At 57.5% G+C, this 13,482-nt stretch overlaps 2 protein-coding genes across 4 annotated transcripts in view; one reads left to right on the forward strand and one right to left on the reverse strand.

Annotated features, from left to right (window-relative positions):
• Positions 1 to 594: 594 nt before the first annotated feature.
• Positions 595 to 8,941, forward strand: FAM131B (family with sequence similarity 131 member B). Of its 2 annotated transcripts, none has more exons than XM_086398316.1 (7): positions 595 to 853; positions 3,291 to 3,400; positions 3,713 to 3,748; positions 4,022 to 4,115; positions 4,991 to 5,188; positions 7,228 to 7,371; positions 7,552 to 8,941. In XM_086398316.1, exons 1-7 carry the CDS (start codon positions 826 to 828, stop codon positions 8,022 to 8,024), a joined length of 1,083 nt encoding a protein of 360 aa, XP_086254442.1. In that variant the 5' UTR covers positions 595 to 825; the 3' UTR covers positions 8,025 to 8,941. The 2 variants fall into 2 exon arrangements, with proteins under 2 accessions (XP_086254442.1, XP_086254441.1); XM_086398315.1 differs by lacking the exon at positions 595 to 853 and adding an exon at positions 2,736 to 2,840.
• Positions 8,942 to 10,405: 1,464 nt separating this feature from the next.
• CLCN1 (chloride voltage-gated channel 1) overlaps positions 10,406 to 13,482 on the reverse strand; it is a 38,592-nt gene continuing 35,515 nt past the window's right edge. For both annotated transcript variants that reach the window (XM_086398313.1, XM_086398314.1), the window contains 2 exons: positions 13,333 to 13,419; positions 10,406 to 12,818 (listed from right to left, as the gene is read on the reverse strand). In XM_086398313.1, the coding sequence (XP_086254439.1) occupies positions 12,447 to 12,818; positions 13,333 to 13,419 (459 nt within the window). In that variant the 3' untranslated portion in view covers positions 10,406 to 12,446. The remainder of the gene's footprint in view (positions 12,819 to 13,332; positions 13,420 to 13,482) is intronic.

Below are 13,482 nucleotides of genomic sequence, written 5' to 3' on the forward strand. Positions count from 1 at the left end.
ACTGAAGGATCTTCTATTTCCCCCTCCCCAATCAGACCTGGAGTTAGGTCATCTGCACCGTCCCCGCATGCCCGACTTTTCCCGCGAGCGCCGAGCCCTGGGAAGTCTAACACGCGATCCGCTTGCAAAGACTTCGCGATCTGTTCGGGCGCATAAAGCAGCGAACAGGAAGCTCCAACCGCGTCCAACCACGCTCCCATTTGTCCCCGAGGCCACCCCGGGAAGAAAACAAGTGTTTGCGGAATTTGGCGGCCAAGGCCCAATAAATCCAGGCTTTATTCTCATTCCACTTTCTCTCTAGGCATCCCCAAGCTCGACCCTCAAAATCAATCCCCCAGATTCGAAGGGTGGGCCCGGGGCTCTCCACCCGGCTCGTGAGACCCCGGGCGGGTATCCTCCGGGTTTCCACCAGCCTCCCCTCTCCACCCCGCCCCGAGCCCAGCGGGAACCCGGCGAGCAGTCCCTCGCGCGGGGCTGGAGAAGGGCGAGGGAGGGAAGCGGCGGCGAGGCTCCCCCAGGGAGCGCGGCTGGGAGTGCAGCGGCGGGGTCGGGGGAAGGGCCGGGAGGCGCCGGCGCAGCCAATCCCCGGGCCGCCCCCTCCCCGCCGCCGCGAGCCGAGCCGGGGCGGGGGAGCCAGGCGGCGGCGGCGGCGGCGGCGGCGGCGACGGAGGCTGCCGCGGGGAGGGATGGAGAGGGGAGGGGGGAGCGGAGCCGAGCGGAGACGGCCGCGGCGCTGCAGAGCGGCTGGGGCGGCGGCGCGGCTCCCGGTGCTCCCCCCGGCGCCCGCCCCGCGTCGGTGAGGGCCCGGCCTGGAGGCCCGGAGCCATGGGCTGCATCGGCTCCCGGACCGTGGGTGGGTACCGCGGCGGCGCGGGCGCGGGCGGAGGCAGGTCTCGGCCCGGCCCGGTCCTCCGGCCCCCTCCCCCACCGCGCCCCGCGCCCCTCCCCGGGATCCCTCTCTCCGCACCCGCCCGGTCCGGCCTCGCTTCCTCACTTTCCCTCCGAGCCCTCGCGGTCCTTGCCTTCATCTCTCCTCGCTCTCCTCGCGCGCGCCTCCTGGGCTTGCATCCCTCAGGGCTCTTTGCATCCGTCTCCCTCTAGCTTCCTTCCGTCGCCCTCCTCCAGGCGCGGTCCCTCTCCATCATACCCCCACCGGCATCCTCTCCGTGGCTCTCCCCTACTCTCCCGTCCCCGCAACCTCCACCTCCAGGCCCTGCCTTCCCCAGCGCCTCCTCGCCCCACTCCGTGTCCGGAGCAGCCCCCCCTTGGAAGGACCCCCCAGCCTCAGTCTCAGCCCCGAGTCTCCTTCGCACTCGCCCCCCAACCCATCCACCCACCGCACCCCGCCTCCATCCGGCTTGGATGTTTTGCCCCCATCTCTTTCCTTCTCCGTTGCCTTTTTCTGTCGTCCCTGCCTCCCCCGATTTGCTTTGTTCACGTGCATTTTCCCTCCGGGGCGGGGGCGGGATGAGCCTGGTGCCTCCGGGAGGGCGACGGGTTCCACGCCCGGAGGGAATGGGGCCGCGCTGGGCTGGGGTAGAGGGGACGAGCCGGGGACATCGGAGGAGGCGGGGGGCTGTTAGAGGGCCGGAGAAGGGTCGGAAGCCGGCTCCCCGGAGGGTGGGGCCGGCGGCGGAGGGAACCGGGGACCCGACTGCACCTGTCGGCGGGGCTGGCGGGGCGGGGCCGGCTCTTTATTTACCTTTGGCTTGAGGAAGGAAGCGAGGCGCCTCCTAAGACTTCTCCCCTCTGCCTTGCTACCACCCCTTCTCCCCTACCCCGTGCACCCACTCCACTCTCACAGCTCAACAGATTGATCCAACCCTGTCCCCAACCCCCTAATTTTTGCAACTCCCAATTTCTCCCGCCTGCATGCCCCAGTGATCTTAGGCTGAGAGAATAATTCGTATTATTATTGCAAACGAACTCACTCTCCAAAAGCCTGATTTCTCTGAGACCGGATATATTCCCATGGATTACCACCACCCCCCCGCCCCCCGCCCCGCTCTGCTTTCACCTCTGCTCGGGGTTCTTTCCCTCCCCCTCCCTGCCCCCCGCGGCTCTGACTCAGCTCTCCCTCTCTTGCAAAGGCCACCTCCCCTCAACCCCTCTCTCCCACTCTGTCCTCCCCATCTCCCTTCCCCTCAGAGGTGGTTCCCTGCCTGCCCCATTCCCGCTCTGTTCGCCCAGACGTCCGTCTTTCCCGTTCCCTCCCAGCCACCTCCTGTGCTCTGACCCGTGGCACCATTCGCCTGTAGCCCCAGGGAGAAAATGCCCGCTTTGTAGGGGTCCTTCCTCTCTCAGACCTGTCAACCACAGTGCTTCCGCTTGCAGCATCTATGTCATCCTTACACGCCCAGTACCTCCTGCTGCCGCCCAAGATCACATTCAATTCCCCTCTTCTCAAGAGTGGACCCCTAATCCTAAACTCCGAATCAGAAAACTTTATGCTTGAATGCCCAGCATCTACCACCCAAGTGATTCTTCCCCAAGCCTTCCAGGAGGCACACCCTGCCCTCACACCAGCAGCCTCCATGTACTAAGAGTCCTCAAACCCCATCCACTCCCTCCCATTGTCTTTTGTCTTCACTCGGACCTGAATTCCTGTTCCCTTAGTTTCTGTTTTTCAAAGTCCCCTGCTCTCTCTCCTCTTTCATTTAGCCTGTGTCTCCCACAGTCAGGTAGAATGATCCCATCTCTTTGCTTCTCTGCTCTCATTGCTTCTAGGTGAACACACCCAGCTCTCACCTCTATCCCCACCAAATCTCCTTCCTCTCATACAAATCCACCAGCTCCCATTGAGGGTCCACCAGGGAAGATGCAGTCCTTCCACCTCACATGTAATAAAGCCAACACGGAGGGAAGCTTGGCCTCGGAAAAGTTCTGCCATTGTTTGTAGAGACCTAATAGAGGAAAAGTACAGAACCCAGGCACTCCCATAAAGAAACCCTCAGAGATCCCTTGGGACAGAATGGAGGACTGTTTTCCGGCTAAAACCTAGCCACTGGCCCTTCCATTTAAACAAGAGCAACAAATAAGCTCATGGGACACTTTTCCTAAGTGTGCTGTTCTTGACTGAGCTCAGCGTTGTTATCTCTCGTGCCAAAAACTGGGGGTGAGGGGAGGTGTAGAGGGGACTAGGCAATCGGAAGAGAGAGTGGTTGTGGGAGGGGAGGGGGGGCTGGCCCCCCACTTGTGGCATCAGAATTCTGCAGGAAGAGAATAATGAGGGGCCATAGGGGTGGGCACAGGGGGTAAAAGGGACGCAAGTCACCATCTGGCCATCGCAGGAAATGAGGTGATTGCCGTGGATTGGAAGGGCCTGAAGGATGTGGACCAAATCAACATGGACAGCACCAGCTCGCTGCACGGTAGCAGCCTTCACCGGCCATCCACCGAGGTGAGCCTCCCCCAACTCCTGTGCTCAGCTGCCTTCCCGAAAGAGCTCACAAAGACCCCGGAACCACCACGCATAAACCCGGTCCTTCAGCCATCTTCCTGAATTCCAGGATAACATCCCAGACCCACTCCCAGACTGACCCTTTCACAGAATGTTCCTCCTCTGTTCCTCAAGTACAAGCCCAATGCTCCATACTGAGACCCCAAGTTCCCGGTGTGACTCTCAGAAAAGCCCTGCCTACTTCACACACTTCCGGAAGGCCCTCTGAGGAAGTGCCCTGGGTACCCACCCCCTCTCCTCTTCTCCTTGCAGCAAACCCGGACAGACTTCTCCTGGGATGGCATCAATGTGAGTGCAGCTCCCTCCACCCCCGACATCCTCCTCCCCCATAACTCCTCTCCCATAGGCCTGCCATAGAACACAGAGCTCCCTGGTTCCAATGGGCCCTGGAAGCCCTCACGTTCTTTACGAACCCCCAAACTTCCAAGAGCAGTTTGGAGGTGGGCTTCCTGGGTATCAGGGTTTCCTATCACCCGTCCTAGCTCAGATCCTTCCTCCTGAACATACAAGCATCCCATACTTTCTTATCCCTCTGCCCCATCTCCCACGTCCCCCTCCCAGCTCTCCATGGAGGACACCACTTCCATCCTTCCGAAGCTTAAGCGAAACTCGAACGCCTATGGCATTGGGGCCCTGGCCAAGTCATCGTTCTCAGGTGAGACTCCCCACCTGGGGATGCTTTCAGACAGAACACTACCTGTGGGCTCCTGGCCTCAGACTCCCTGCCGCTTCAGGCCTGGAAAACACACCCTTATCCCCATATTCCGGGCCTGTTTGCCTTTTCTGTCAAGCCCCTCCAACCCTCCAGACCCCCCCTCATATACGGTGTCCTAGGGCATAACCTCGGAGAAGGCAATGGCACTCCACTCCAGTACTCTTGCCTGGAAAATCCCATGGATGGAGGAGCCTGATAGGCGGCAGTCCATGGGGTCGCACAGAGTCGGACACGACTGAGCAACTTCACTTTCACTTTTCACTTTCATGCATTGGAGAAGGAAATGGCAACCCACTCCAGTGTTCTTGCCTGGAGACTCCCAGGGACGGGGGAGCCTGGTGGGCTGCTGTCTATGGGGTCGCACAGAGTCAGACACGACTGAAGTGACTTAGCAGTAGCAGGGCATAACCTGAGAAGGCAATGGCAACCCACTCCAATACTCTTGCCTGGAAAATCCCATGGATGGAGGAGCCTGGTAGGCTGCAGTCCATGGGGTCATGAAGAGTCGAACATGACTGAGTGACTTCACTTTCACTTTTCACTTTCATGCATTGGAGAAGGAAATGGCAACCTACTCCAGTGTTCTTGCCTGGAGAATCCCAGGGACGGGGGAGCCTGGTGGGCTGCCGTCTATGGGGTCACACAGAGTCGGACACGACTGAAGTGACTTAGCAGCAGTAGCAGCAGGGCATCACCTGCCCTTTTCATGAGACAGCATCCCATGGGGCTAGGGTGGGGATAACGGGGTTCGGAGGGAACCTGGTATGGCTATTGTGTGATGTTCTGGAGGACGTGGGGAATGTCTGGCCCCTCAGGGATTTCGAGAAGCATGAAGGACCACGTGACAAAGCCCACAGCCATGGGGCAGGGCCGGGTGGCCCACATGATTGAGTGGCAAGGCTGGGGGAAGACACCAGCCATCCAGCCGCAGCACAGCCACGAGGCCGTCCGCAGAGACACAGATGCCTACTCCGACCTCAGTGACGGCGAGAAGGAGGCCCGTTTCCTCGCAGGTACTTATTCTCCAGCCCCTCGAGAGACACATTTTCAGGATGGCCAAGGCCCACTCTTCAACCTGGTCCCCTGTGGTAGGACTGACTCTGTCCATATGATGACCATCAGACTTCATTTCCCAGCTAGCTCGAATTTCAAGGACTCTGACTTGTTCGTTCTGATAAGGGCTCTCAAACTTTTTCTTTAATATTTGTTTATTTATTTGGCTGCACTGGGTCTTAGATTGTGGCATGTGGGATTTTAGTTCCCAGAGATTGAACCCCAGACCCTTGCATTGGGAGTGCGGAGTCTTAGCCACTGGACTACCAGGGAAGTCCCTCAAACTTATTTTTTATTATCATCTCAGAAGTTGAGGAAAATTAACATGAGATTGTGGGTCCACCTGATGCCATCTCTCCCACATGGTAGGACTGTCCAATCTCTGGATTCCCTCTTACAGGGGAAAAATAAAGCAGGGGCCTTAGACTTCAATAGTCTCTGTGTCTACTTATGTTTTATGATGAAAAAGAAAGAAAAGCCTTGGGGTTCTCTTCTAGCCTTTGCCCATCAGCACTTTGCTGTCATGGATTCACTTACAGACAACTTACTTGTTCAACAACCAGAAGATCAAGGGACCTAGGTGAGGAGAGGGTGTGTACAGAAGAGCTTTTATTCAGGAGAGGTAGGAGGCAGGCATATGATGTACTTACAACACTCAGCAGGGGCATCCCTGGTGGCTCAGAGGTAAAGAATCCTGCCTTTGCAGGAGACATGGGTTCGATCGCTAGATGGGGAAGAGCCCCCCTAGAGGAGGAAATGGCAATCCACTCCAGTGTTTTTACCTGGGAAATCCCATGGACAGAGGAGCCTGGTGGGCTATAGTCCATGGGATCGCAAAAGAGTTGGACACAACTTAGCAACTAAATAACATCAATATTGGCCAAGCCTTGGTGGCAGATCTCAATGAGATACTTCAGGAAAAGCTCTGGTGGTGTTCATGGCAGATGAAATACCAGTGGGGAGGGGACATGAACAGGTAGAGGGTAATGCAGGGCAGCTAGCAAAGTAAGCTTCAACTTACTCATGGCTTTGACTAGCATGGGAACCCCAAGTCTATGCACCTTCATTACTCTGTTCCCGCTCCCTTGCCGTCCCAGACCTTAAACTTTCAGCCTGATACCACTGTAGACCTACAATCCCTCCCATTTAGATTCCTCTGGCCTTGACTACCTAGCACTAGCTACCATTCCTAAAAAATTCTGAAGATAAACTTCTGGAAATCCTCAATTTTAATCCCTTATGATACCTCACCAGAAGACCCCCCAACTCTTTCCCCTAGGAATTCTAAGTCTGACCTGGGAAGTCACCCATGATTTTGCCTTGTTTTAGGGCATATACAAAAACTGCTGTCCGATACAGTAGCTGCTGGCCATATGTGGCTGAGAATTGAAATGCGGCTAGTCCAAACGGAGACGTGCCATAAGTGCAGAATATCGACTGGATTTCAAAGACTTTGTGTGAATAAAAGAACGTAAAATATCTCAATAATTTGTATACGGATTATACATTGAAATGACAGTTTTATATAGATTAGGTTAAAGATGTATTATTAAAATTCATTTTACCTGTTTCATTTTAACATGACTACTAGACAGTTTTAAGGGAGAAGGCAATGGCAACCCACTCCAGTACTCTTGCCTGGAAAATCCCTGGACAGAGGAGCCTGGTAGGCTGCAGTCCATGGGGTCACTAAGAGTTGGACACGACTGAGCATCTTTACTTTCACTTTTTACTTTCATGCATTGGAGAAGGAAATGGCAACCCACTCCAGTGTTCTTGCCTGGAGACTCCCAGGGACGGGGGAGCCTGGTGGGCTGCCGTCTATGGGGTCACATAGAGACGGACACAACTGAAGCGACTTAGTAGCAGCAGCAATTTTAAATTGCACAAATGACTCGTGTTATATTCCTGTTGAACAGCACCGCACTGATGCTCCCTCCCCAGGCATGTGTCTAAGCTTCCTGGAGGTGTCTTGTGCCAACTACCTTTCTTCTCCCAGGTGTCATGGAACAGTTTGCTATCTCGGAGGCCACTCTCATGGCCTGGTCTTCCATGGATGGTGAGGACATGAGTGTCAACTCCACCCAGGAAACACTGGGCTGCAACTACAGTGACAACTACCAGGAGCTGATGGAGAGTCAGGGTGAGGACCGGTTCCAGAATCCAACCCCAGAGGCCACCTCCATTCATCTCTAAGGCTTTGTGTTCACATCAGCTTTCCTATTGCCTGCCACATCCCACCCCCATCTCAATTCTCTGTGCTGCTGTCGCTGCCTTTGATGATGTTCTGGGACCCCACCAACCTTCCTGATTCTCTTTCCAGATGCGCTCGCTCAAGCCCCGATGGATGGCTGGCCTCATTCCTATGTGTCCCAGGGCATGTACTGTCTGGGGTCATCGGATGCCTGGGAAGCCAGCGACCAGTCCCTCATTGCCTCTCCGGCCACAGGATCCTATCTCGGGCCTGCATTTGGTGACTCACAGCCTAGCCTGCATGAAATGGGACCTTCCCAACCTGCTTCGGGATACTCTGCTCAGGAGCCGTCCTCTTTGCTGGGGGGAGACACTGACTGGGCTCCAGGGGTGGGCGGGGTGGACCTGGCCAGGGGCCCCGCCGAGGAGGAGAAGAGGCCGCTGGCCCCTGAAGAGGAAGAAGATGCGGGGTGCCGGGACCTGGAGTCCCTCTCCCCACGCGAGGACCCCGAGATGTCCACCGCTCTCAGCCGGAAGGTGTCTGACGTCACATCCTCAGGCGTGCAGTCCTTTGATGAGGAGGAAGGCGAGGCCAACAACTAGCTTCCTCCCACTTCTCACCCAGCCGTCCACTCCCGCCTGAGGGGTCTGGCTGCAACCACACCTTCCTCCTTCCCCCAGCAGCGCGCCTGAAACCTGGGCAAGAAGACGCTGATGAGCCCAGGCGTCCTCGCCAGCAAAACGGAGGGCCGGGGTGGAATTTTATCCGGGCTTATGCTGTAGAGACCACAGGTCCAGGAATTGAGGCCCGGGCAACCGAGATGGCCCGGAACTTCGCTTGCCTGCGGGCTTCTGGGTCTGCGGCAGCGGAGCCCCCGTGTGCATCCCGAGCACAGGAGCGCCGTGCCCTGGATCGCCGTTCTCTGCTCTCTGATCTCGTCTTCCAGAAGCCTCCACTGTGGCTGTCTGAAGGCCTCCTTTCTCCACGTCACTCTCGCTCTTCCCGACTCTTTTCTCTGGCTGTGGCCCAGGCTCAGCCCTCCTATGAGGCACGGACCTGCGGGGCTGTTGGATGTGGTTCGATGGACCCGGGGCGGGGGGGAAGCAATGTACAGACCACGTCTCCTTGGAGAGTGGAGAGTCTACCCTCAGAGGTAACTTGGCTTCAGAGATGAGGGGTCGCAGAGGCGGTGGACATGGCAGCTGGGACGCACAGGGGCCCGGTGGTCATTGGTGAGACCAGGGACAAACACGGGCCACGTGCTTTCAGATCTTGAGTATATCCAGTAGGTGAACAGAGGACCCCACGGACCTGGGAAAGGACCCCCACCAAGGCTGGCTGCTCCAGCTCTTTTTCCCTTTTTCTGCCTTCTTCCATCCCCTGCTCTGGGAGCCCCGGCCCGCCCCCCACCCAAGGGGAGACGCGGAATGCTGGTGTCCTGGCCAGACAGGAAGCATGAAGCTGCCTCCCTCCATCCAGCCCTAATTCTCTGGAGCTGTTTACACTTTTCTCTTTGCCTTTTCTACATTTTTATAACTTCTTGGGGACTCAGGGTTGAGTGCGGGTGGAGGGAGGGGTCTGGTGCTGTCAGGCACCCCCCTGATTGGGGCGGGGGAGGGGGGTTGGTGTTAGCTGAGGAGCAGTGAGGGTGCTTGGCTCCCTTTGCCCCTCCTCACCTCCTCCCAGGAGGACTTCACAGGTGTCCCCCCTCCCTCCCCAGACCTGCGGAGGAAGAGAGGAGGACCAGGTATTCTTCCTTCCAGTATGGTTTACAATGAGGCATAAGCCCCTGAAACTGCTTGCCCTCCCACACTGACTCGCCATTCTGGGGTGGGGGTGGGGGTTGGGGGGGAACCTCTGGGCAGCCGGTGAAGCCCCAGGACTAATGTCACAGAGCCTGATGACAGGGGTTGGGTTGAAGGGTAGAGTGGAGAGTCCACCCCCGCCCCGGCTGCAGAATGAGGCAGCTGAGCGCTGGGGTGGCTCCGTCCATGTATGACCCTGCCTCCCATCAAGCCCCTACTGTCATACACACGTGCCCCTGAAATGCAACCGAGGCCACGTCCCACATCTTCTGGGGGAGGGGAGGATGGCCACCCTCCGAGGGCGTGGTTCCTGGAGGAAACGGGTGAGCAGGGTGAGCCCAGGTAGGTGATCACACCTCATCCAAAGCGGTTACGGGTTGTGTGTGATCATGTGACCGGACATTGCTGGCCCCACCCTGCACCCACTGTTGCAGGTCCTTGGGGTTTTGAGGGTCACGGTTTCCTCCTCTCAAGGGGTCCCTGTTTCCTCACCTTGTGCACCCTGCCCTCTCTCTAAGGCATCATCCTTTTCTCTTTACTCTGACCCGCTTCGTGCCCCATCTTCCACCCCCAGACCGCAGGGGACATCCAGTCCAGGGAGCGGGTTCATTCATCAACAGTTCCTTTTCCGCTCAGGGCCCTGTGGAGTCAGGAAAGGTCATCTAAAGCAGCGTTCTCTCCTTCCTCCTTCCCTGAGGAAGCCCAGCGGTCCCTGCCAGTCCTGCCAAAAGATGGCTAAAACTCTGAAGGACTCTAGTAGAGTTCAGATGTGAGCGTGAGCGGGGGTGGGGCTCAGCCTCTGCGGGGCGTTGGCAACACTGCAGACCAGAGGTCTCGTGGGGCGGGGTCTGCACTTTGCAAGCAGCTCCCCCTCTGCTCTGAAGAGGGAGAAAACCCGAGGAGCCGGCCTGGGACCCTCTTAAGATTCTTCCAAGGGAGGGACTGCCTCTCTGGTGCTGGGGGCCAGGGTGCATGGGGTTTGCTTGTAGCCTATTTTAGGGGGAGGGGAGGGGCATGTGCCGGAAGAGGCTGCTGGGGGTGGGGGAGGGTTGCTTTTTCTTTGGGGTTAAAGGCTGTGCAGCACGTTTTAGGACAGCCCCCAGAATGGGGCTGTCTTTATATCATTGTGAATGAAACTGCTCTTGCTAAATTATTTTCTTCTGGTGGGGAGGGTGCACTTTCATTTTCAATTCACTTTATTAAAGGAAAATCGCAATCTTCCATTCCTCCCCTCCCCCCATCGCCCCCCACCCCACCCCCACACCTTCCTCTTAAGGAGGGAATCTTGGTGAATGAGTTATTACCTCTCCTCGCGCCCCCCACCTGTACATCCCATACTCCGTCTTCCAGGTCTGGGAAATATCCATTTTTATGGCCAGTCTTAGCATGTTTTCTTAATGTGACATTTCCACCCCAGGCCCAAGAGAGATTCTATGACATATATTACAGAGAGAATTATATATAAATATATATATAAATACTATAGATTATACACACAGGAGCAGGGGCTCCAGGGCCCACGGCTAGGCCCCTCCCCAGCTGCAGCCTCTCTCTCTCGGCCCTGGGGAGGCGGAAGGGGTGTCCTGCTGGAGATGGTTCCAGGCTGTGTTCAATGGCACTAAACACTGTGGTGGCACCTTCGGCTATGAGTGTCTTATTTGGGGGGCGGTGGAGGCTGGGCATGGGGCGGGAAGGAGGAGGATGCCAGGGATGGGCACAACTAAAGAATTAAAGGAGGCATAACGGTAGGCTCCGGGAGTTGGTGATGGACAGGGAAGCCTGGCATGCTGCATGCAGTCCATGGGGTCGCAGAGTCTGACGCGACTGAGCAGCTGAACTGAACTGAAAAGAAGGGAGCAACGAAAGCCTTGGGGGTGGATTCAAGAGCACCTGGGACCACTTGCAGAGAAGGCAGGGTAATGGCAGGCTCCCTGTCACTGGCTTGGGGAGGATAAGGGTCTCTGACTTCCCAAGTGCCGGAGGCATCAAAGAGCTGGGCCATTTCAACACTGAACCTCTAGGAGAGGAATACAAAGGACCAGCCCCGAAGAAGCGTGGGGGTGAACCAGTGGCCCAGCTGCCCTGAGCCTTGGGTCTGGGCAGGAGAAGCCCCGGCTAGATCAGCTCAAGAACAGAGCTGACCCTCGGGCAGGACAGATCAAGGAGGACAGTGGGAGAGGGAGTGACCTGGAAACCGGAGGGTGAGGAAGCTGTAATTCGAGATGCCAGAGGGAGTAAAATAAATCCATCAGGGCCGCGTGACTGTTGAGCCATACACAGAGCCTTCCCGTGACCGTCCCTCTTCTAGGCTCTTCCCCCAATAGGCTCTGTATGCATGTCTCACTGCCTAAATGGAGGACGGAGAGGGAAGTAGGAATGGCCTTTTCCCGCCCGAGAAATTGAGGCCAGACCCTGGGAGCTCAGATGGTAAAGCATCTGCCTGCAGTGTGGGAGACCCAGGTTCGATCCCTGGGTTGGGAAGATCCCCTGGAGAAGGAAATGGCAACCCACTCCAGTACTCTCACCTGGAAAATTCCATGGACAGAGGAGCCTGGTAGGGCTACAGTCCATGGGGTTACAAAGAGTCAGACACAACTGAGCAACGTCACTTTCTAGTAGGAGCCAGAATAGAGTCTGGAGGCAAATTTCAGGGAGTGGCTTCGGGCAAGTGGAGGACAGGGTGGAGGGCTCTGAGAGAAGGCGCTGTGGATGGTTTGCCAGTACATTCAAGGGCCATCAGTCCACGAGGCCATGAGGTGGTCCCATCTCCTCCTCCAGCATGCCACAGGCAGGACCACAGTCATCCTGGGTCTCCCTTAACCCACCCCCTGGGGAACTGATGGGAGGATGGGCAAGGCCGGGAAGGCACTGGGACAAGAACACTGGGGGCGGGGGAGGGTGGGTTGTGGGGGATGCACGGGAGAGGCAGGTATTCCCCACCCACACACGGGCAAACTCAGGAAGCCCATGGAATATCAGGGGCCCTTCACACAGATCCACTGCCTATCTGGGGTTGGGAGGGCAAGGCCCAAATGACTGACCAAGGCTACCCCCTGCCCAAATTCCAGTTCTTCCTCCAAGGATCACATTTTTAAAAACTCCCAGGAGAGGCCATGTATTGATGTGATGCCCACCAGCTTTAGGAAGCACACTTTCCCACACGTGCACCCTGTGTGCACTGTCCTGGGTTCCTGGACAGTCTTCGTGAGGAAGTGCAGGTCAAAGAATCAGTTCGTCCCCATCCTCCTCGTCCGTGGAGCGCAGACTGGGGCCCTGCAGGATGTCGGCCAGCTCCTCCTCGGGCCCTGGCCCCTCCACCAGCTCCAGCTCCTCCAGCTCGCTCTCTGCCTTGGCCGGAGCCCCGGAGAGGGGGCGCTCCGGGAAGGGGGATGGCACGGGGGTCTCTGGGGAGGCAGGGGTCACGTCCCCTGCCCCAGTGGCCCCAGCTCCATCCTCAGGCAGGCTCCAGCCCTCTGCAGGAGGGAGCGGGACCCCAGTGTTCTTCCGAGTGGAAGTTGTACTCCGGAAGCTGGCAAGAGGGGGGCGGAGCTGCACCCCAGACTTGGTGTGTCCCTCAATGGCCTTCTGCAGCTGGGGAGCACAGGGAAGGGGAGAGAGGGTAGGACACGGGGAAGGAAAGAAGACAAGACAGGAGCAGTGGAGAAATGGACAATCAAAGGAAAAGCAATGGGAAAGGTATAGCGAGGCAGGGGTGAATCGAAGGGAGAAGACAGAAAAAGGAAAACGGGGGCATAATGGACAAAAAGCCTCACCTGCAGAGCAGTGAAATCTCAAGAGCCCTGACCCAGGATCTCTTTCGCCCGGTCCCCAACCCCCAGGCCGCCTTCAGCCACGTCCCATCTGCCCGCTCTTTCACACCCCTCCACCACGGCACACCCATGAGACCGTGACTCAGGCCCTGTGCCCCCATTCCAAGCCCATGCCATCCTGAGAATATAGGGGGGCTGCCACCCCCTACCCCCTCCAGTATCTGCGTGAGAAACAGGTGGGAAATCCGGACCACCTCCTGGATGTTAGAACCAGCCCCTCCCCACCTCACCCTTCCTCCCACTGCTACTCCAACGGGGAGACACGTCGCTCTTACCTCCTCCAGGGCCAGCACACCCCTCAGCTTCCCCATGCTGGTCACGTAAGCAAGGTGGAGGCCCAGGAGGGAGAAGAGGGTGTGGGTCTACGAGGACAGAGTGCTAGGTAAGGTCAGCATGGTGGCCCCACCCCTTCCCGTCCTCCCGGA

The sequence above is a fragment of the Bos grunniens genome, chromosome 4 (genome assembly GCF_055505025.1).
Source record: "Bos grunniens cultivar Pamir isolate PY7600 chromosome 4, Bosgru_T2T1.0, whole genome shotgun sequence".
Classification (NCBI taxonomy): domain Eukaryota; kingdom Metazoa; phylum Chordata; class Mammalia; order Artiodactyla; family Bovidae; genus Bos; species Bos grunniens.

Excerpts from the sequence above, each read along its gene's own strand:
- FAM131B (XM_086398316.1), top strand. The coding sequence starts at position 826 with ATGGGCTGCATCGGCTCCCGGACCGTGG. Across the intron at positions 3,749-4,021 it reads TCTCCTGGGATGGCATCAAT|CTCTCCATGGAGGACACCAC; the intron begins GTGAGTGCAGCT and ends TCCCCCTCCCAG. Across the intron at positions 7,372-7,551 it reads GGAGCTGATGGAGAGTCAGG|ATGCGCTCGCTCAAGCCCCG; the intron begins GTGAGGACCGGT and ends TTCTCTTTCCAG.